This window comes from Heterodontus francisci, chromosome 4 (assembly GCF_036365525.1).
Source record: "Heterodontus francisci isolate sHetFra1 chromosome 4, sHetFra1.hap1, whole genome shotgun sequence".
In the NCBI taxonomy this organism is placed as follows: Eukaryota; Metazoa; Chordata; class Chondrichthyes; order Heterodontiformes; family Heterodontidae; genus Heterodontus; species Heterodontus francisci.
This window is the reverse complement of record NC_090374.1, coordinates 132,213,708-132,237,573: the sequence shown is the minus strand read 5'-3', so window position 1 is coordinate 132,237,573 and position 23,866 is coordinate 132,213,708. Positions and strand designations below refer to the sequence as shown.

The 23,866-nt window shown below is 43.2% G+C and overlaps 1 protein-coding gene across 2 annotated transcripts in view; it reads left to right on the top strand.

The window, feature by feature from the left end:
* The window catches only part of slc27a6 (solute carrier family 27 member 6), a 92,088-nt gene extending 68,470 nt beyond the window's left edge, over positions 1–23,618 (top strand). The window contains exons 6-10 of one of the 2 annotated variants that reach the window (XM_068030177.1): positions 9,521–9,611; positions 17,505–17,703; positions 18,352–18,449; positions 19,713–19,843; positions 20,533–23,618. In XM_068030177.1, coding sequence (XP_067886278.1) covers positions 9,521–9,611; positions 17,505–17,703; positions 18,352–18,449; positions 19,713–19,843; positions 20,533–20,706 — 693 coding nt within the window. In that variant the 3' untranslated portion in view covers positions 20,707–23,618. Of the gene's footprint in view, positions 1–9,520; positions 9,612–17,504; positions 17,704–18,351; positions 18,450–19,712; positions 19,844–20,532 lie in introns of those variants that run through there. The other variant, XM_068030178.1, reaches the window with a different exon arrangement.
* The last annotated feature ends 248 nt before the right edge of the window (positions 23,619–23,866 follow it).

Here is a 23,866-nt window from a genome sequence, read left to right as displayed (position 1 = left end):
TGTTGATACCTCCCAAACAGTTCAACAGTGACCTGTTGGATCACCATGGGCATAACAAACTGACTGATGTTGCTGATGTCCCCAGAAGCAATTTGTAAGAAGCCAGATGTAAAATATGTTTGAGCCATGTGAACCTACACTGCCATAGACAGTGCAGTGCATGGTGTTGGGCTCCACTTCTCACTGAAACAGCTGTGACAGGTTCGTGATTGTCTCCCTGCATTACAACAGTGGCTAAACTTTAAAAGGACTTAATTGCTGTAAAGTGCATTAAGACAAAGAGGTGGCCAATGGAATTTAATACTTTCGAGTGAAGTGTTGCATTTTGGCTGAAGGAATAAGGAGAGGCAATATATGCTTAATGGCACAGTTCTAAAGAGTGTGCAGGAACTGAGGGATCTGGGAGTACATGTGGAGAGATCTTTGAAGGTGGCAGGACATATTGAAAGAGTGGCTAGTAAAGCATATGGGATCTTGGGCTTTATAAATAGAGGCATTGAGTACAAAAGCAGGGAGGTTATGCTGAACCTTTACAAAGCTGTGGTTAAACCCCAACTGGAGTATTGTGTTCCGATCTGGTCACCACACTTCAGGAAGGATATGAGGGTCCTTGAGAGGGTGCAGAGGAGATTTACCAGAATGGCTGCAGGGATTGAGGATTTTAATTAAAAGGTGAGGTTTGAAAAGCTGGGGTTGTTCTCCTTAGAGCAAAGGAGACTGAGGGGAGATTGAATAGTAATGTGCAAAATTATGACCGGCTTAGATAAGTTAGCCAAGGAAAAACTGTTCTCATTAAAAAAAAAATACAAGGACTAGGGGACATAGATTAAAAGTTTTGGGCAAAAGATGCAGAGGGAATATGAGGAAGCATTTTTTTACGCAGCGGGTGATAATGACATGCAACTTGTGCCCACAAGGGTGGTGGAAACAGAGACAATCAATAACTTCAAGAAGAAGTGAGATGGCCAGCTGAGAGAAATAGACTTGCAGGGCTACAAGGATTGAGCCAGGGAGTGGGGCTGACAGCACAGCTTCATGGAGAGCTGGCATGGACTGACTGGCCTCCTTCTGTGCCGTATATGACTCCATGACACCCTGAAGTCATGAAAGATGCTGTATCAATGCATGTCTTATTTTCTTCTTTATTGAAATGTAGCTGCTGTTCTTAGGGGTCCAGGTATGATGATTGGTTCCTGAAGGTGCACATATTGTAACATCTCCTGTACTAAAGCCTCTTTTGACATCTTCTGCAACCTGAGCATGGGGGAAAGGAAATTATGATGCGATTAGGCAAGATTTAGGATGTGTAGGATGGGGAAGGAAACTGCAGGGGATGGGCACAAACGAAATGTGGAGCTTATTCAAGGAGCAGCTAATGCGTGTCCTTGATAAGTATGTACCTGTCAGGCAGGGAGGAAGTTGTCGAGCGAGGGAGCCGTGGTTTACTCAAGAAGTTGAAGCACTTGTCAAGAGGAAGAGGGCGGCTTATGTTAGGATGAGACGTGAAGGCTCAGTTAGGGCGCTTGAGAGTTACAAGCTAGCCAGGAAGGATCTAAAGGGAGGGCTAAGAAGAGCAAGGAGAGGACACGAGAAGTCATTGGCGGATAGGATCAAAGAAAACCCTAAGGCTTTCTATAGGTATATCAGGAATAAAAGAATGATAAGAGTTAGAACGGGGCCAATCAAGGATAGTAGTGGGAAGTTGTGTGCGGAATCAGAGGAGATAGGGGAAGCGTTAAATGAATATTTTTCGTCAGTATTTACAGTAGAGAAAGAAAATGTTGCCGAGGAGATTACTGAGATACAGCCTACTAGGCTAGATGGGATTGAGATTCACAAGGAGGAGGTGTTAGCAATTTTGGAAAGAGTGAAAATAGATAAGTCCCCTGGGCCAGATGGGATTTATCCTAGGATTCTCTGGGAAGCCAGGGAGGAGATTGCAGAGCCGTTGTTGTTGATCTTTATGTCGTCATTGTCGACAGGAGTAGTGCCGGAGGACTGGAGGATAGCAAATGTTGTCCCCTTGTTCAAGAAGTGGAGTAGAGACAGCCCTGGTAATTATAGACCTGTGAGCCTTACTTCGGTTGTGGGTAAAATGTTGGAAAGGGTTATAAGAGATAGGATTTATAATCATCTTGAAAAGAATAAGTTCATTTGCGATAGTCAGCACGGTTTTGTGAAAGGTAGGTCGTGCCTCACAAACCTTATTGAGTTTTTCGAGAAGGTGACCAAACAGGTGGATGAGGGTAAAGCCGTGGATGTGGTGTATATGGATTTCAGTAAGGCGTTTGATAAGGTTCCCCACGGTAGGCTATTGCAGAAAATACGGAAGTATGGGGTTGAAGGTGATTTAGAGCTTTGGATCAGAAATTGGCTAGCTGAAAGAAGACAGAGGGTGGTGGTTGATGGCAAATGTTTATCCTGGAGTTTAGTTACTAGTGGTGTACCGCAAGGTTCTGTTTTGGGGCCACTGCTGTTTGTCATTTTTATAAATGACCTGGATGAGGGTGTAGAAGGGTGGGTTAGTAAATTTGCGGATGACACAAAGGTCGGTGGAGTTGTGGATAGTGTCGAAGGGTGTTGTAGGGTACAGAGGGACATAGATAGGCTGCAGAGCTGGGCTGTGAGATGGCAAATGGAGTTTTTTGCGGAGAAGTGTGAGGTGATTCTCTTTGGAAGGAGTAACAGCAATGCAGAGTACTGGGCTAATGGGAAGATTCTTGGTAGTGTAGATGAGCAGAGAGATCTTGGTGTCCAGGTACATAAATCCCTGAAAGTTGCTACCCAGGTTAATAGGGCTGTTAAGAAGGCATATGGTGTGTTAGCTTTTATTAGTAGGGGGATCGAGTTTCGGAGCCACGAGGTCATGATGCAGCTGTACAAAACTCTGGTGAGACCGCACCTTGAGTATTGCGTGCAGTTCTGGTCACCGCATTATAGGAAGGATGTGGAAGCTTTGGAAAGGGTGCAGAGGAGATTTACTAGGATGTTGCCTGGTATGGAAGGAAGGTCTTACGAGGAAAGGCTGAGGGACTTGGGGTTGTTTTCGTTAGAGAGAAGGAGGAGGAGAGGTGACTTAATAGAGACATACAAGATAATCAGAGGGTTAGATAGGGTGGATAGTGAGAGTCTTTTTCCTCGGATGATGATGGCAAACACGAGGGGACATAGCTTTAAGTTGAGGGGTGAAAGATATAGGACAGATGTCAGAGGTAGTTTCTTTACGCAGAGAGTAGTAGGGGCGTGGAACGCCCTGCCTGCAACAGTAGTAGACTCGCCAACTTTAAGGGCATTTAAGTGGTCATTGGATAGACATATGGATGAAAATGGAATAGTGTAGGTCAGATGGTCGGCGCAACATCGAGGGCCGAAGGGCCTGTACTGCGCTGTAATGTTCTAATGTTCTAATGTCTTAGCTGTCTTCCTCCTCATTTGGGAGCATCAAGGGTAAACCCAATAGTGTGCCCATGTTCTACAATAGTGAACAAGAAAAGTCAGTGAAACAGCTGTAGCCCTCCACAAACTTTCTCATCCAAATTATTTAACAGCTAAACATTATTCAAAACACCCAAAAACTTAGCCCAAGAACATCCTAGCAACTTAAAACGACGAACCAGAAACTTAACTTCAGGGAAGCGAGGATCCCTTTAAATACGGCTTCTGAAACTGTCCACGTAGGCGGGAAGAATAAAAAAGAAGCATATTATCTAAATGGTGAGAGATTGCAGAGCTCTGAGAAGCAGAGGGATCTGGGTGTTCCAGTGCATGAATCACAAAATAGTATGCAGGTACAGTATGTAATTAGGAAAGCTAATAGAATGTTATTGTTTATCGCAAGGGGAATTGAATACAAAAGTAGGGAGGTTATGCTCCAGCTCTACAGGGCAATGGTGGGACCACATCTGGAGTACTGTGTACAGTACTGGTCTCCTTATTTAAGGAAGGATGTAAATGCATTGGAGGCAGTACAGAGAAGGTTTACTAGACTAATATCTGGAATAGGCGGACTGTCTTATGAGGAAAGAATGGACAGGCTAGGCTTGTATCCACTGGAATTTAGAAGAGTAAGAGGCGACTTGATTGAAACATATAAGATCCTGAGGACTGTTGACAGGGTGGATGTGGAAAGGATGTTTCCCCTTGTGGGATAATCTAGAACTAGGGGTCACTGTTTAAAAATAAGGGGTCACCCATTTAAGACAGAGATGAGGAGAAATTTTTTTCTCTCAGAGCATCGTGAGTCTTTGGAATTCTTTTCCTCAAAAGGCGATGGAAGCAGAGTCTTTGAACGTTTTCAAGTAGAGATTGATAGATTCTTGATAAGCAAGGGGGTGGAAGGTTGTCAGGGGCGGGTGGAAATGTGGAGTAATCAGTTCAGCCATGAACTTATTGAATGGCGGAGCAGGCTTGAAGGGCCGAGTGGCCTACTGCTGCTCCTAATTCGTATGTTCCAACTGTTCCCAACCTGATGTACTGGGCAGGTTAAAGAGATGACGTTTGACCCACTGGGGGAGCTGAAAGTGAGCCTTTACATCTTCGTATATGATGGTTGCAGATCAAAAGTCATAAATTCCCATGAAGAACCTTTAGAGAGCATCTGTCCCGTTAAGAATAGATGATGACATCTATGTCCCACATTCTACATCTCTCTATTTCCTTCTCTTACTATGCTGTGACTGATCATGTAACCACAAGTAAGGAATCGTACTTTGTTTTCTCAAATCAATACTGATTCTATATTTAGCTCCAGAGTGTGAAGTTTAAAATGTTATTTTATATATTTATTTTGCTAATTCAGTATTGCTAACTGGTTTTAATGGGAAGAATCTTATGCCCATTGAAAAATTTAAGGGATAGAGACTCCACATGGGTCAGAGCTGCACCAACAGTTGGAATCTTCTGGGCGGTTGCCAATTAATAGGTTGCCTCTGCGTTTGCCATCCAATTAAAGATGGCGGGCAGGTTCCCAAGGCAGGAGGCCCGATCAGAGGGCCCACAGCACTGGATAACTGGCAGCCCCACCAGGAGAGGTGGGCACTACTGTAGCATCTGAAGCGTGATGAAAATTTAAAAATAAAGAATGCCCATAGCTGTCAAGGCATCAGTGTGATTGAGAGGAGGCTTTGATGGCCCACGACCTGCTGCCTGGAGGTCTCCTCCAAGTAGCCACCGGACTGCAGATTCAGTATGGACTCGTCCGACGTTGGGGAGATGCTGACGGGTTCTGGAAATGCCACCTAAGTGGAGCCTTAATTGCACTAATTGTCTGCCCTCCCCTGCCGGTTCCTGTGGCAGCCCGCCTCTAGCAAGATCAAATGGAGGTAGGAATGCATTAGGGGAGCTGACCCAACACATACTTTCAAAAGTTCCCCACCTGCACCACCCCACCCCCCCTGCCACCTCCAAAGCCACCTCAGCTGGCTTCATAAGATTCTGTCCAACATGTATATGAATCTACTTAGACTCAGTTTGGCTAGCTGGCATTTTTTCTTCATGTTTCATAAGCAGGTAACCCTGCCCTAAACAGATGACATTACGACAGTAAAGTGGATCAATATTGTGTCGATGATGATAGGGAAATCTATTAGAGTCTTCAAAAATAGGCTCTCATTATGTTTGTTAAGTTGTGACTTTTAATGGTATTGGCAGATGACTGGAAAGACAACGTTCTGGCAAATTGCCTAAGGAGTATGATTCAAAATAACAATTGGTTCCTTGATAAAGAGATTAAAAATTGAATATTTCAGACATCCAATTACCCACAGGTGGCCATTTTAGACCATACTTCAACCCAAACATCAAAGTGGAGGTGGAGGGGAGGCTTTGGGTGGAGTGTGGGGGACGGGGGCAGGGGCTATGTGTTATTGCTGCTAATGGTTTAGTAGATCACATGATATGGTGACACCAAAAATCTAACATCAAGAGAGTGAAATTGGTCTCCACCAGCAGCGCAAAATGGGCAAATCAGCAGCAGATTTTCATCACGCCTGATCTTCATTCCACTGATGTTCACAGAATGATAGTTCAAACTCTTCTTGGAACTCATTTCCTAATCTCACTGTCACTTGTGCTTGGTTTGAAACTTAAAATCTTGGTGATATTTTCCAACTCAATGGAAAATACAAACTGGCCCAGTGTATAACAAGCTGCCGATTTGCTACGAGCCCATTTTGCAATGCTGGCTTAGACCAATTTCACCTCCCAAAACTCAGCATAAAAGAACAGCTCTGAGCACTCAAAAGCCAATGACTATGTTGAGAACTTATTAATATTGCTATTTCCTTTTTCAAATAGTTATGAAAAATTTAGATCCCTTAAATCAAAATTTCCCAATACTGATAACTAGGGACTTAGCACAATAAGGATACATATGTTTTTATATTCGTTTATGTGATGTGAGCATTACTGGCAAGGCCAATATTCATTCCCTATCCCTAATTGCCCTTGAGAAGGTGGTGGTGAGCACCCTTCTTGAACCGCTGAAGTCCATGTGGTGTAGGTAAACTCAAAGTGCAGTGAGGGAGTTTCAGAATTTTGGCCCAGTGACAGTGAAGGAACAGCGATTATTTCCAAGTCAGGATGGTGGGTGTCTTGGAGGAGAACCTGCAGGTGGTGGGATTCCATGCACCTGCTGCCCTTGTTCTTCTAGGTATAGAGGTCATGAGTTTGGAAGATGCTGTTGAAAGAGGCTTGGTGAGTTTCTGCAGTGCATCTTGTGCATGCTGCACACTGCTGCCACTGTGCACCGCTGGTGGAGGGAACGAATGTTGAAGGTGGTGGATGGGGTGCTGATCAAGCAGGCTGCATTGTCCTGGATGGTGGATGAGTGTTGTTGAAACTGCACTCATCCATCATACTGCTGACTTGTGCTATGTGGATGGTGCGCAGGCTTTTGGGGAGTCAGGAAGTGGGTTACTCACCACAGTATTCCCAGCCTCTGACCTGCTCTTATAGCCACAGTATTTATATGGCTAGTCCAGTTGAGTTTCTGGTCAATGGTAACCCTCAGGATGTTGATAGTGGAGGATTTGGGGATAGTAATGCCGTTGAACGTCAAGGAGAGATAGTTAGATTCTCTCTTGTTGGAGATGGTAATTGCCTGGCACTTGTATGATGTGAATGTTACTTGCCACTTATCAGCCCAGGCCCGAATGTTGTCCAGGACTTGCTGCAAGTGGGCACGGACTGCTTCAGTATCTGAGATGTTGCAAATGGTACTGAACGTTGTGCAATCATCAGTGAACATGCCCACTCTGACCGTATGATGGAGGGAAGGGCATTGATGAAGCAGCTGAAAATGTTTGGGCCTAGGACACTACTTTGAGGAACTCCTGCAGCAGTGTCCTAGGGCTGAAACAATTGGCATCAAATAGCAATAACCATCTCTTCTGTGCTCGGTATGACTCCCAACTAGTGGAGAGTTTTCCACTTGATTCTCATTTAGTTGACTTTTGCTAAGGCTCCTTGATGCCACCCTCAGTCAAATGCTGCCTTGATGTCAAAGGCAGTCACTCTCAACTCACCTCCGGAATTCAGCTCTTCTGTCCATGGTTGGACCAAGGCTGTAATGAGGTCAGCTGCTGAGTGGTCCTGGTGGAACCCAAACTGAGCATCAGCAAGCAGGTTATTGCAAAGTAGATGCCACTTGATAGCACTAACGACGACCCCTTCCATCACTTTGCTGATGGTTGAGAGTAGACTGATGGGGCGGCAGTTGGACGGATTGGATTTGTCCTGCATTTTGTGGACAGGACATACCTGGGCAATTTTCCACATTGTCATGTAGATGCCAGTGCTGTAGCTGTACTGGAATAGCTCAGCTAGGGGTCCAGCTAGTTCTGGAGCACAAGTCTTCAGTCGTACAGCCAGGATGTTGTCAGGGCCCATAACTTTTGCTGTATCCAGTACGTTGAGCTGTTTCTTGATATGACTTGGAGTGAATTGAATTGGCTGAAGACTGGCATCTGTGATGCTGGGGACCTCAGAAAGAGTCCGTGATGGATCATCCACACGGCATTACTGGCTGAAGATAGTTGCACATGTTTCAGCCTTGTCTCTTGCACTGACATGGTGAGCTCCCCAATCCATGAGAATGGGGATGTTTATGGTGCCTCCTCCTCTTGTTAGTTGTTAAATTGTTCGTCACCATTCACAACTGGATGTGGCCGAACTGCAGAACTTTGATCTGATCCATTGGTTGTGGGATTGCTTTCCATTGGCCATTTGCTGTAAGTGCAACTGAAAACAACAGCCCTTCCCCCCACAACCGCCGCCCCCCCACCCCCCACGCCAGCTCAAGAAATTTTGTGGTAATTTTCTTTGAATATCGCAATCTTCGAAAGCGGTTTAAGCCAACTTGACTGGGTGATGTTTATTTACTTGCTACTACCTCAGTGACTAAAAAGAAGTCTGGAGTTTGCCAATCTAGAAATAGGGGAATCACAATATCAAGAAACTGCTCATTTGGTTCCTTGAGGTTGCATGCAGCACTTCCTGCTATTTGGGCAGCATTTCTGGCCACAGCCTGCAACTGTGAAAGACTGTGCCCGGCCTATCATAGCATCTTGAATAATGTGCTGAGTGTTTGGACTTCCATTTATGCAGGTGGGAGAAGGTGGGCTATGTCCAATAACAAGATTTCTGATGGTAATTAAGCTCACTATTAATCTTATTGAGTTTAATGCAATATGTTTTCATAATTTTTTGTTTATTTTTGTTATATTTGAGGTTTGGTCGGAAAGTATATTCATGTAAAAGAACACACCATCAGATGAACTTGCTTAAACTAGTACCTGTATTGTAAGTCTCTGTAAGAAAGTGAAGTCCATTACTAGTCCATATTGTGGGTCAATATGTGAAGGGCTTTTCTCAACACAATTTACAGTGCAGATGCTTAGAATGGTATGCATGCCTTCGCAAAGCATTATTGCCTTGATGTAACAGTTCAAGATAACAAGTGCTTTGTTGGACAGATTGCAACAAGCTTGGCCTCAATGTTGAGATCATAGTTTCCTGCCCTTTTTTAACACTACTTTAGTATAACTCTAGTTTGTAGGGTGAGCAGAAGTGGAAGAATAATAGATCACTTATCTTAGCTATAGTCTTCAATCTTTTAATGTAGTTCATCCAACACATACAAATATTTTCTTCCTGTCTCTGACCTGGTGCAATTTGAAGCTTATTTATGTGTTCAAATAGCCTTCTTTAACAAAATTAAAGCAGAGTTCAGAAATTGGCTTATACACTGCAGAGGGAGGGGAAAGCAGCTTATCGAAATTATGCACACATTTCAAACATACCGCATTCAGGTTGATTTCCTTTCATAGAAGGAGTTTGATTGAAGAGGAAGGTTATACCAAAAATAGGTAATCTAATAATTACAAGACTGTGAAGACACTTTCTAAGAGGATTTTCATGAATTCTGCAAAACCAGTTGTATAAATGTGGAACAATTGTTCTTGTTTCACATCATATGTAATTACATTGAAAGTGATTCTTTCCAAATCTTTTCATTCTTCAGGCATTGCTATCTTATAAACTGGTGAAATACGATGCTCAAAAGGAAACACCGATAAGGAATGAACAAGGACAATGTGAAAAGGTTGGCAAAGGTATGTTTAAAGGGCATTCTACCATTTATTCAGGGCCTTTAAAGTAGAAGAATGTCCCAAAGTGCTCCACAGAGGTGTAATCAAACAAAATATTAAGCGCAAATGTATTTAAAAGTACAATCGAAGGCCAGATAATCATAACTGTGCTTCACTGTTTGGATTATAGAGCCTATAACGTGCCATTTCACCAGCAATTTTTTTTTTTCGTTCATGTGATGTGGGCGGTGCTGGCAAGGCCAGTATTTATTGCCCATCCCTAATTATCCTTGAGAAGTTGGTGGCGAGCCGCCTTCTTGACCCACTTCAGTAGGCACATCCATAGTGTTACGTAGGGAATTCCAGGGCAAGAAGTTGTCTTGCATTGTGCTGTGCTGCCAGTGTCCCCCATACCCTTGGCTGATCCTGTGCTACTGGCATGGCGTTCTGCCAAGATGAGGGCACAAGCAGATGCATCCCCTGCATGCGCCGAAGGCTCTAATTTGGTGCTAACTTACCACACAGCTCAACAAGTTGACGTAATGCAAATTTAGGCAATGAATGTCCAGGCAATGTCAGCGTTCTTACCTCAAAAGAAAATAACTGTGAGGCTGCAAGATGGGCCCTGCAGTAATGTTATTTAAAGGGCCAGGCACCCTGATTACAGGCATGTCAAATTTTTGGAACTTTTTCTCTTTCTAAGTACTCTGGAGTATTTTTAAAGGTGTTTCAGGAAGTTCCTGGATTTGCCAGAGAGTGTTGCTGCATCTTCATGGTGGGACCAGAGAAGTAGGTAATCTGTCCACTCAAAGGTATGGGGGCAGTAGTAGCTGTGTCTCTGGGTCTACGTCCCAACAGAGAGATGGAGCAGAGGCTGCAAAGAGGGCAAGCTCTACACCATCCCTTCTGCCAAGTTGGAGCTGGACTGCACCATGCTGTTTGACAGTGACAGGAGGCTGTCTGACAGGCCAGCCAATGCACCCAGCATCTTGATCTGCATGCCCTTTCAGAATTCTCTCAAATGCCGCCCTATCAAGGTCCTCTTCTGGCTCCTCTGCAGCAGCACTCATCTGCCACCTTGCCATTTGGCGAGCTAGCAAATTAACCATTCTTTACCACTGATCTGGCCGCAGGATGACTAGGAGCCTGCTGATCCCACCTCTATACCAGCCTCCGAGGTATGTGTGATGCCAATATCTAAGCTGGTGGCTTCGAGTGTCAGATCACGCGAAGGGGCATCATTGTTAGTGCTGTGCTGTTGCTCTCTCTCCTCCTGGTACAGCTGTGGCTGGCCAGGAGGCAGTTCTTGGGTGTCTAAAAGCAGGAACTCAAGGGGAAGGTTGGTGTGATGGAAGGGGTGTGAAGTGGGAAGGAAGAGGTCCATGGTCATGCCATCAGCAGCTTGCTCATCATCTCAGATTGCAGGATGAGGTAGTGTTGGGAGTTGAGAAGAGGCATAAGGCAGGAACATGCCATCATTCTCGATTGTTCTCAGCGATGTCAGATGTCACTGGCCCCGTCGCAGCTGGCCCCATGATGCAGAGAAGCATCTCATCCATAAGGTTCAGGAGATGCAACTGCCTTGTCTCCCTCCAGTTCTGCTTTGCTCCCTTCTATTGTGTGCCACCTTGTCCTGCAAGAGAGAGGGCAGAATGTCAGTGATTGTGAAAAGCAGACTTAATGTTTCAAGTCAATAATCTTTCATCAAAACTGGCAATGGTTAGAAATGTAATACGTTTTGAGCAAGTGAAGGGGGGAAGGAGAGAAGTGGGGCGAAGATGAACAAAAGGGAAGTTCTGTTATAGGGTGGAGGGCAGGAGACATTACATGATAAAAGGTTTTCTGGATGAGGGGTAGATGGCAGGATAGCAGGCGTCCAAACACAAAGTAAAGAGATTAAGAAAGAAATTTGGGGGGGGGCGGGGGTGCTGGGGGTGGGGGTGCGGGTAGGGAAACAGCAAATGAAACACGAGAAAAGGAAAGAAAATGGGGGTAGAGGTTGTGATTTAAATTTATTGAACTCAATGTTGAGTCCGGAAGGCTGTAAAATGCTCATAGAAAGATAAGGTGCTGTTCCTCGAGCTTGCATTGAGCTTCACTGGAACACTGTAGCAGGCTAAGGATAGAAAGGTCAGAGTGGGAGCAAGGCGGAGAATTAAAATGACATGCGATAGGAAGCTCAGGGTCACGCTTGCGGACTGAACAGAGGTGTTCCACAAAGTGGTCACCCAGTTGCATTCAGTCTCCCCAGTGTAGCGGGCAGCAAATACAGTATACTAAATTGAAAGAAGTATAAATAAATCGCTGTTTCATTTAGAAGGAATGTTCACTATAAGCCCAGGGACTCCCACAGCTACCTGGACTACACTTCCTCACACCCCACTTCCTGCAAGGACTCTACTCCATTCTCCCAGTTTCTCCATCTCTGTCGCATCTGTTCAGATAATGCAACCGTCCATACTGGTATTTCCAATATGTTTTCCTTTTTCCTCAACCAAGGATTCCCACCACCATGGTTGACAGGGCCCTCAACTGTGTCTGACCTATTTCACGCACGTCTGCTCTCACCACTTCCCTTCCCTCCCAGAACCATGATAGGGTTCCCCTTGTCCTCACCTTCCACCCCACCAGCCTCCTTATTCAACAGATCATCTTCCACCAATTCTGCCACCTCCACTGTGATGCCACCACCAAACACATCTTCACCTCCCCTTTCAGCATTCCAACGGGACCATTCTCTCCGCGACACCCTGGTACACTCCTCAGTCAGTCTCAACACATCCCCCCTTTCCTGCGGTGCCTTTCCATGCAAGTGCAGGAGATGCAACACCTGCCCTTTTACCTCCTTCCTTCTCACTGTTCAGGGCCCTAAACACTCCTTCCAAGTGCCTTTGCCTGTTCTGATGAAAGGTCATCGACCTGAAACATTAACTCTGCTTTTCTCTCCAAATATGTTGCCTGACTTGCTGAATCTTTCCAGCATTTTCTGTTTTTGTTTCAGATTTCTAGCATCTGCAGTATTTAGCTTTTGTGTCAGTGGTCATGCTCAGTTTGGGTGATGTGCCTGCCATAGCTGAATAGCTGGAGGTATGTGGTGGCAGTGAGAGATGTGCGTGAGGCAGGCAGCATTGGAAGGTATGAGGGTGAAGTGGAGTATCTGGATGTTAGGTGTGAGTCCTGAGTGCCAGGGAGTGCTGCTGAGTGAGCGATGAGGGTGTGTTGCATTGAGCAGCATGAGAGGCTGGTGTTATGGTGGGTTGGCGATGTCATGTGAAGATGCATTCATTGACATTAACCACCCATGTGAGATCATTAGACTTTTTGTGACACTGCTGCCTGGTCCTCGGGTTGAGGCTCCAGGAGTTGACCTTCCTGACCCCACTCTTCTGAGGGTGGCCCTTGAGGGTCTTCTGGTCACCCACAGACCAATGGCATCTCTCCTCCTGCCCACCTGCACCACTAATGCCTCCAGCACCACATCTATCACTATGGATCCCTCTGTCTGCTCTGGTGTACACTTTGCAATAATTTGCATTGAAGCAATATTTTTGCACAACTTTCCTTTCTGATACAGCCTGCCTTTAAGAAGAGTAAGCTGGCTGTACAATGTGGTCTGCAAACAATGCTTCTGGGTCCTCCTGCTGAGCACAGATGTGGCAGGCAGTGTTCGGGAGTAGAAAGGAGCGTGGACATTGCTCGGCCAGTGCTACAATAATTCAGATGAGGTTGATACACGAAGTTTGGCATTGAATGTCAAGGGGAGGTGGATAGGCTCTCTCATGTTAGATATGGTCATTACCTGGCACTTTGTGGCACAAATGTTATTTATCATTTACCAGCCCAAACCTGAATATTGTCCAAGTCTCGCTGCATGCGGGCACGGACTGCTTCATTATCTGAGGAGTTGCGAATGGAACTGAACACTGCAGTCATCAGCGAACATCTCCACTTGTGACTTTATGGTGGAAGGAAGGTCATTAGGAGGTAGCTGAAGAGGGTTGGATCTATGCCAGTACCCTGAGGTATTCCTGCAGCGTTGTCCTAGGGCTAGATGTTTGGGTTTCAACAATCACACCATCTTCCTTGGTGTGAGGTATGACTCCGGCCAGTAGAGTGTTTTTCCCACTAATTCCCATTGACTTCAGTTTTACTAAAGCTCCATAATGTCACACTCGGCCAGATGCTGCCTTGATGTAAGCACGGTCACTTGCTTTACCTCTGGAATTCAGCTTGTTTGGCCGTGTTTGAACCAAGGTTGTAATTAGGTCTAGAGCCGAGTGGTCCTGGCGGAACACAAACTGGTGCTGTTTAATAGCACTGTCGATGACCCCTTCCATCACTTTGCTAATGATTGAACCTGGACTGGTGGGGCGGTAATTGTTCAGACTTGACTGCTCTTTGTGGATGGACCTACTGGGCAATTTTCCACATTGTTGGGTAGATGCCAGTATTGTAGCTATACTGGAACAGCTTGGCTAGGGGCGTGACTAGTTCTAGAGCAGAAGTTTGCAGTACTACAGCTGGGATGTTGTCATGGCTCAGTCTTTTGTTGCATCCAGTATGCTCCGCCGTTTATTGATATCAAGTGGAGTGAATCAAATTGGCTGACGATTGGCACTTGTGCTGCTAGGGACGTCAGGAGGGGACCGAGATGAATCATCCACTGAGCACTTCTGGCTGAAGGTGGATGCAAATGCTTCAGCCTTGTCTTTTATGCTCATGTACTTGCCTCTGCCATCGTTGAGGATGGGGATGCTCATGGAGCCTCCTCCACTTGCTAATTGTTTAATTGTCCACTACCACTCATGACTGGATGTAGCAGGACTGCCGGATTTTGATCTGATCTGTTGTTTGTGGGATCATTTATTTCTGTCTATAGCATGCTGCTTCCGCTGTTTGGCATGCAAGTAGTCCTCTGTTGTAGCTTCACCAAGCTGACACCTCATTTTTAGGTATGCCTGGTGCTGCTCCTGGCATGCTCTTCTACATTCCTTATTGAACCAGGGTTGGTCCCCTGGTTTGATGGTAATGGAAGAGTGGGGGATATGCCGGACCATGAGGTTATAGATTGTGGTGGAATACAATTCTGCTGCTGCTGATGGCCCACAGCACCTCATGGATGCCCAGTTTTGAGCTGCTAGATCTGTTCTGATTCTTTTCCATTTAACACTGTTGTAACACTGGCAAACATTCAAAGAGCGCATGGATGAACTGCAAGAATTGTTTATTCCCCTGTCTGGCGCAAAAGTAAAACGGGAAAGGTAGCCAAATCATGGCTTACAAGGGAAATTAGAGATAGCATTAGATCCAAGAAAGAGGCATATAAATTCGCCAGAAAAAACAACAGACCTGAGGATTGGGAGCAGTTTAGAATTTAGCAAAGGAGGACCAAGGGATTGATTAAGAAGAGGAAAATAGAGTACGAGAGCAAGCTTGCAGGGAACATAAAAACTGACTGTAAAAGTTTCTATAGGTATGTGAAGAGAAAAAGATTAGTGAAGACAAATGTAGGTCCCTTACAGTCAGAAACAGGGGGAATTTATTACGGGGAACAAAGAAATGGCTGACCAACTAAATGCATACTTTGGTTCTGTCTTCACAAAGTCCAAATAAATCACATCCACTGGCTTCCCCTCATTAACTCTACTAGTTACATCCTCGAAGAATTCTAGTAGATTTGTCAAGCATGATTTCCCTTTCGTAAATCCATGCTGACTCTCCAATTCTACCACTGTTCTCCAAGTGCTCTGCTATAAAATCTTTTATAATGGACTTTAGAATTTTCCCCACTACTGACGTCAGGCTGACTGGTCTATAATTCCCTGCTTTCTCTCTACCTCCCTTTTTAAATAGTGGGGTTACATTAGCTACCCTCCAATCTGTAGGAACTGTTCCAGAGTCTGTAGAATCACTAAGCCCTGTGTTCCCCAATATTTCTGGTATGATATTTGTGTCCTCCTTTGTGAAAACAGAACCAGAAGGCTTTCGACAAAGTCCCAAATAAGAGATTAGTGTGTAAAATTAAAGCGCATGGGATTGGGGGTAGTGTATTGCGATGGATAGAAAATTGGTTGGCAGACAGGTTACAAAGAGTAGGGATAAATGGGTCTTTTTCCGAATGGCAGGCAGTGACTAGTGGGATACCGCAGGGATCGGTGCTAGGACCGCAGCTGTTCACAATATATATTAATGATTTGGATGAGGGAACTAAATGTTATATCTCCAAATTTGCAGATGACACAAAACTGGGTGGGAGGGTGAGTTGTGAGGAGGATGCAGAGAGGCTTCAGGGTGATTTGGACAAGTTGAGTGAGTGGGCAAATGCATGGCAGATGCAGTATAATGTGGATAAATGTGAGGTTATCCATTTTGGTAGCAAAAACAGGAAGGCAGATTATTATCTGAATGGCTATAAACTGAGAGAGGGGAATATGCAACAAGACCCTGGGTATTCTCGTACACCAGTCACTGAAGGTAAGCATGCAGGTCCAACAGGCGGTAAAAAAGGCAAATGGTATATTGGCCTTCATAATGAGAGGATTCGACTACAGGAGCAGGATGTCTTGCTGCAAATGGGCGGCGCAGTGGTTAGCACTGCAGCCTCACAGCTCCAGCGACCTGGGTTCGGTTCTGGGTACTGCCTGTTCTCCCTGTGACCGTGTGGGTTTCTGCCGGGTGCTCCGGTTTCCTCCTGCAGTCAAAGACTTGAAGGTTGATAGGTAAATTGCCCCTAGTGTAGGTAGGAGAATGGTGGAATGTAGTAGTGAATATGGGATTAATGTAGGATTAGTATAAATAGGTGGTTGTTGGTTGGCACAGACTCGATAGGCTGAAGGAGAGATTGAGTCGGTTAGGATTATATTCAGTGGAGTTCAGAAGAGTGAGGGGGATCTCATAGAAACCTACAAAATTCTAACAGGACTTGACAGGGTAGATGCAGGAAGGATGTTCCCGATGGTAGGGGTTTTCTTGCCCATATTTGACCTGATGCCATGCGACTTCATGGAGTCCAGAGTTGAGAACTCCCCGGGCCACCCCTCCGGACTATGCTGCCACCCCGGTTGCTCTGACTTGACAAATTGCTCTGGGTCTGGAGTCACACATAGAGCGGACTGGGTAAGGATAGCAAATTTCCTTCCTTGGCCTGAAGAACATTAGCAAACCAGATAGGTTTTACAAGAATCCAATAATTTCATACTCACTGTTGCTGATACTAACTCTTCAATCCAGATTTATTTCATTAACTGAATTTAAATTTGTCTGCTGCCATGGTGGGATTTGAACTTAGTCTTCAGATCATTAGTCCAGGCCTCTGGATTATTAGTCCAGTAACATAACCACTATGCTAATGTACCCATAGTGATGACCAGTACTTTGCAACCAACATGGGATGGCTTCATCAGGTCTGTGCTCTGTTTCTAATCCATACTAATCTACAGAGAATGTTTGTTCATGAGAATTATTTATTCTTACCTGTCATTTTATCAAATAATAAAGACTCATCATTATTGTTACAGGATCTCACATGATCTTGAAGATAGAGATATAATCTTCAGTCTTTCTCAGTTCATCTTATTGTTATGTTTCATGATGTAAAATTTATGTTCAGAGGTATCTGAGTCACTATTTTGTAAATGTGCCATTATGAATGGACTGTCTTTTCTATTTCCACTTGTGAGACCTTTCTACATTACGACAGTAACTACTGGATGTAAAGCACTTTGAGGCATCCTGAGGTTGTAAAAGGCTGTATATAACTGCAAGCTTTCTTTATTACCTAGCATGTGGCAATCAAACATAGTGGGAGTTGTACACAGTGCAGGCACTAACAATGTCCATTGTAGTCCAACTTTGGCTGCATTGTATTTTGTCCCTTTTACTAACTGATATAATCAATCCATTCTCTTCCTATGGTAGGTGAGACTGGACTCCTCATATCTCCTGTGACTAAATGGAACCCATTTAGTGGTTATGCTGGAAGCAAAAAGCTTTCAGAGCAGAAGCTACTGGAAAATGTTTTTAAAAAAGGTGATCTGTATTTCAACACTGGAGACCTAATGTCTGAGAGCCAGGATGGCTATATTTACTTCCATGATCGGATTGGGGACACCTTTAGGTAAGCAATATCAAATGTGAAACCCTTGCTCCTTTATTCCATTGAGGATGAAAAATGTGGTTTGTTTGAATAACAATTAGAAGCCGAGATAGTAAATGTTTTTGATTTTCTACTAAAATTGTCAAGATCAAGTTGTTGATTAGGATGAATTTGTGATTTTACTTTAGTTTCTGCTGTTATTAGGTTTTGGCAATATTGATTCTGACTTTTATGAGCTAGTTATCTTCACTGAAAACAAAATTGATATTTGATATTTTATGAACTTCGAAAATACCCATGCAGGAACTTTTAATGGTTATCCACATGCATACTGAGTGCTCTAGAATGTCATACTGAAAGACCATGTCAGGAGTTACCTACCTACAGATTAGGAAAGGAGTTCTAACTACTTTGATACAAAAGGGAGGAACAAGTTTAAATGCTTCTTTTAAAAAGCACCTTATTTCAACAGAGCATTAATGTCTTTAATGAATAATAATTGTTCACCATTCAGAGAAATGTGACTAGATTTAAATAAATGTAAATAAATGTATGCTGGGTGCTTCAAACAGAAAACAAATGTCAGCCATCAATCTGTTCCCTTTAAAAGTACCTAACCTTTCCCATGTTAGTGATATCATCCATTGGTCTGAATGTCATTGTTTTTAGATGGAAAGGGGAAAATGTTGCAACCACAGAGGTGGCTGAAATTATCGGAATGCTGGACTTTGTGGAAGAAGCCAATGTATGTGGAGTAGCTATCCCAGGTGAAGAAAGACAGCATAAAAATAGTTTTTTAATTCATTTTAGATTTTTTAAAAATCTAGTCGTATACTAATTAAGCATTAAGGTCTTGTTTATACATTATCTAATTGTGTGATATTTCCTAAGTATACACTGGTTGAAAGAAAGATGGGTACCAGTGAAGAGCGAAAGGAAAACAGAAGTTGAAAGGTGGGAGCCCATGCACAGTTGAAGGGTTTATTTTTTGCGATTTTTGAAAGCACTAAAGGAGTAGAAACATAGATTCAGAGGAGATTGCAGAGACCAGAGGTTGAATTTCAGTGGGGGTTCTTTCAGTTGTCCACCTTAAGTTTGACATTAGATCCACAGAAACCCTAGAGAAATGGCATGTGGAGTTGGGGAGGCTAATGAGAAGGAAATTGGAGTAATCTGGCCTGGAGCCTATTGCTTAATACTATTTTACTGATTTTTGTCTTATTGTATTGCCCATCTTTTCTGCTTTCATGGTTACATTTTTCCTTTCATTATTTTTAATGTTTGGCTTTGTTCTCCAAATTCAATCTTTCTTAATTTTGTTACATAGAATTGCATCGACCATTACAATATGGAAACTGGACTTTCGGACCAGCCATATTAATTGATTTCCTTCTCTCGCTTTTCTTTCTCATCAGTTTTGCCAATTCTGTTTTTTTCTTCTCTTTGACCTAATTGCAGCTATTATCCTGAAATCAGCTCATCTGCACCTTCAAATGTTTGACCATAGTGTCATTGACATCACTAAGGGACAAAAGCAATCACTAAAAGATAATCTTGGGAAATCCGTTAAGCATGCAAGGCAAAAATTGCAGATTCTTTTTGAAAATAGGACTGAAGCTTTTAAGAGAAAGAAGCTCCTAATTCGGTAGGAGAACCAGTATGGGCTTCTTGAAGATGCATGATAGGAGGTAATAGGGCAGGTCAGGAAATCATTGTTTTAGGCAAGTAGTCCCTAACAAGTTGATGGGCTGATGGTGGATGAGAAAGAATTAAAAGGGGGACTGTCATGGCATCCAAAGTTTTTCAGGAATATGATTAGTATCTTATTTATGAATGGGAATTTATTGGGAGATAGTGAAATGCAAAGTGTTTAAGTTTATAGTAAATGTGAAATTTGAACTGATCAGCCTGCTTTGTGTCCATTACTTATATTAAGCATATGGCAAATGCAAATGATTAATTGCATATTTTTTTCATTTTTAACATTGTTGGAAAACATTTAATTAACCATTTTCATGTACTTATCACAGGGTATGAAGGCAAGATAGGAATGGCAGCTATCATACTGAAACCAGTTCGAGAGTTTGATGGAAAAAAGTTATACAGTCATGTTGTGAAATATCTGCCAAGCTATGCTTACCCACGTTTCCTAAGGATCCAGGTCAATATTTACAAATTCTTTAATCAATTTAACACATTAGTGAAGTTTGAGTTCTCACTAAATAAGTAATTACATCGAGTAAACATGAATGTGACATATTTGGCCATAGCTAAATAGTGCAGGTAAACTATCATCTTCAATTCAAAAATATGTCCACAGGTAACTCTGCCTCACCCTCCTCCTCCTGCTCGCATGTGCTGTGAGGTTCACCCTGTGCTCCCCTTTCTACGCTAATCTGTGGTCCATCCTAGGTGAGTGTCTCTGCACTGGTGGAGGTAGGATGTGACAGTGCAGGTTTCGTGAACTACCCCCCCCCCACCCCCCAAATGAGGATGTCCATGTCCACCTTGGTCCCAGTCTGCAACTGGACCTTTGGGAGACACAAGAAAATAGTGATGAGAACTGGTTCTACTCAGGCAGAAGTGATGAAGTTTAGACGGCTTTGTTAAAGATGTCAACAAGTGGTATTAGCAATTGCATTCTTAAATTGAGATCTAAAGTGTACTAATTCCTATTATTACAGCATGTCCCAAGTACATATGAAATCACAGTTCACACTGTTGGTGGCTTTGGTCGAGAAGACTGTGAGCTTAATGTAGCACCAGTGCAAAAACATAGCAGAACATAAATATCCTCCAGAAAATCTTATATAAACTAAAAATAATTGTATTTGTTTTATTATAACTTAGGAATCCTTGGAGATGACTGGAACCTTCAAGAGAAAAAAAATTCATTTGGTGCAAGAAGCATTTAATCCCTTGATAACTGAGCCATTGTATTTCCTGGATGCTTCTGAGAAATCTTACATTTTAATGACGGAACAAATCTACAACCAGATTTTGTCATTCAAGATAAAATTATGAGCCATTTTTATAATTTGAACGTTTTATTATATGCCCACAGCAATCCGACATGACTGCTTTCTCAACAAATAATTGTATAGCATTAATTTTAATACCAACTGTGTTTTATTAGCACATTATATCTGAGGATGTATTTTTTGCAGGGAATATTTTTTCACTTGCCTTGTAAATAATTTTAATTTGTATCTCTGTAACAAAAACATTATTTTACATATATTTAAACACATGTTAAAAGTGGATCTGTGGAATTCTCTACCCCAGAGGACTGTGGAAGCTCAATCATTAAGCATGTTCAAGACAGAAATTGATCGATTTCTGGACACTAATGACATCAAGGGATATGGGGATAGTGGGGGAAAATGGTGTAGAGGTAGATGATCAGCCATAATTTGTTTGAATGGTGGAGTAGGCTCGATGGGCTGAGTGGCCTACTCCTGCTCCTATTTCCTATGATGCTATTAGTAGCTCCAGTTTCTGAACTGTTAAAAAGCCTGGATTTGACTTTTTAATTGGATAAAGTAGCATTATAAAAATGCTGCCACTCTTGGTTCTTGTATTCTATGCATGAAATTATAAAACTTGGAAGATTGCACTTTTTAATCAGGCACATTAGACTTTTTAATTTCCTACACCAGGACCAGGTTAAATGCATAGTTGTAATGTTTGATGCAGTACCAATTTCATCGTATAACAAATCATTTGTGCCCTGTTTACTGTCCATATTGATTTTATAGAACACCTACACTGTAACTGCCTGGTTTCTGGAAACATAAAGTTGCCATTGTTTGGGTGGCTGGGGAGGAGCTTGGTTTCATTGGGCTTTTATTGAGAGTATGCAAAATTCTCATAGGTTGTGTTTGGGTACTTCTTGTGATATCCTCAATCACATCACCCCTGTATTCAGATCAGAAGACTAGGTAAGACTGGCAGAGTATCATTCTCCAGAACTGCAGAAAATGCTGTCTCCTTTGCTTGCTGCAATCAGATCCTGGTAGAAGTGAGGTCCATAGAGCAATTGATTACTGTTAAGAAAGTTGCATATGTCAGTTTGATCAACTGTAAAAATAAAATCTGGCGCTTCATCTGGATCTGCTTTTCACCCCTCATGGAACAGCATTCTGAAATTCCTTGTTCTTCTGCATGCATGCCCCCTTATTCTAGCAATTTTATTCTTGAGTGTTGGACAGGTTTAATGCTAGGGCAGACTCGAGGGTGGAAGTCCTACCTCACCACACCTCCAGTGATGCAATGGCCTGCCAGAAAGTTCCAGACTTCTGTATATTTAAGGATATTTTTGTATGTGAGGCACCATTACCATGCTGTTTAAGAATGTAAAAATTAAGAGCAGGGCTAGGCCATTCAGTCCTTTGAGCCTGTTCCACCATTCATTATGATCATGGCTGATCTTCTACCTCAACTCCTGCTTCCTGCACTATCCCCATAATCCCTTAATTCCCTTAGTATCCAAACATCTATTGATTTCTGTCTTGAATATAAATGACTGAACATCCACAGCTCTCTGTGGTAGAGCGTTCCAAAGTTTCACAACCCTCTGAGTTAAGAAAGTTTTCCTCATCTCAGTTCTAAATACCCAACCTCATATTCTGAGACTGTGACCCCGAGTTCTAGACTCCCAAGCCAGGAGAAACATGCTCCTAGCATCTACCCTGTCAAGCCCTTTAAGCATTTTATATGTTTCAATTAGATCACCTCTCATTTCTTTAAATTCTATGAAATATATACCTAGTCTACTCAATCCCTCCTTATTGGACAAATCTGTCATCTTAGGAATCAGCCTAGTGAACCTTTGTTGCACTCTCTCTAAGGCAAGTATATCCTTCCTTTGGTAAGGTTTGTTCTTGCTTCTTCTAGTACCAACACCTGCATTAGGCCGTAAAATAGTAGGGACTTGATTCAGACCATTCGTAAAATGTATACAGACTTACTGGCATTCTGAAGATGCCAGTGAAGATTTTAAAGCTATTTTGAATGGTATTAATATAATTTTCCATATCTAAATATGGGTTTACTACTGTGAAAGATGTTTAACACAGATAAATTAATAACGCCAGTTGAGTTAATTACTGGGGTAAGGATGTAATTAAACTTACAGAGCTTATTCCAAATATTAAATTATATACTCTGTTAATATAATACATCTCATTCAGACCAGGTCTTAACTATGCTAATTTAACTGTGATGGTTTTGCATGATATTTATGCTACTTCTGGTTGCTAAAATGCTCTTGATTAATGAAATTTTATCATGTATTTGTAGAACTCCATATAGAGAAGTGAATACATTCTTAATCACCATACTATAAGCAGGATTTTATTGCCCTTGAGAAAACACAATTTCGAGGATCAAAGATAATGGAATCAAAAACTAAGCATTCACAAGAGCTAAGAAAAACATGTATTCAAAAGGTTATTTGACCCATCTTTGTACATTCATCCAGAAAACCCTAAAGCTTCCCCCTTTACAGCATCCAATTATTTCTTCAATGATTCCAGGGTTTTCTCCTCCACTTCTCTATCTGAGAGTTCATTTTGTGTGATGATCACTGTGTGTGTGAAGAAAAATTTCCTGATTCAGTCCTTTAATTAGTTTGAAACAGTGACTCCAGCCAGAATTTTACGTCGAGGTGGAAACCTTGCCCACTGACTTAAAAGTCAGGGATGAGCCTGCTGGGCCTGGGAGCTTCACACGTGGTCCAGGCAGGATGTCCTGCCTCCAGGAGCCGCCAGCCAATCAGGGGGCCGGCAGCTGCTCAGTCCCAGCAGCTCCACTGGGAGCAATGGTCACTACTGGAACTGCACCCAGCTTCAGGAGGATTGTGGACACTGGCGCCAAAAAAGGTAAATGGTGTTTTGGGCCTCGCCAGGGAGAATCGGCTGGGCACCAGCAAGGGAGTGGGGGACTATCAGGAGGGTGGTGGGAGGTGCACTAGCAGGGGTGGCAGGAGGTGCTTGGGGGGGAACTCCATGGGGCACAGAGTGACCGATCAGGAGAGCACCCCCCTTGGGCCTGCACGGAGGCCTCCTGGTATTGCTGGGCAGCCTCTACAGCTGACAAAGTGCCCGCCCGCCACCAGGTAATATACCAGCAGCGGCGGGAGAAGGCCCTTAAGTTGCAATTAATTGGTCACTTAACTGCCTCA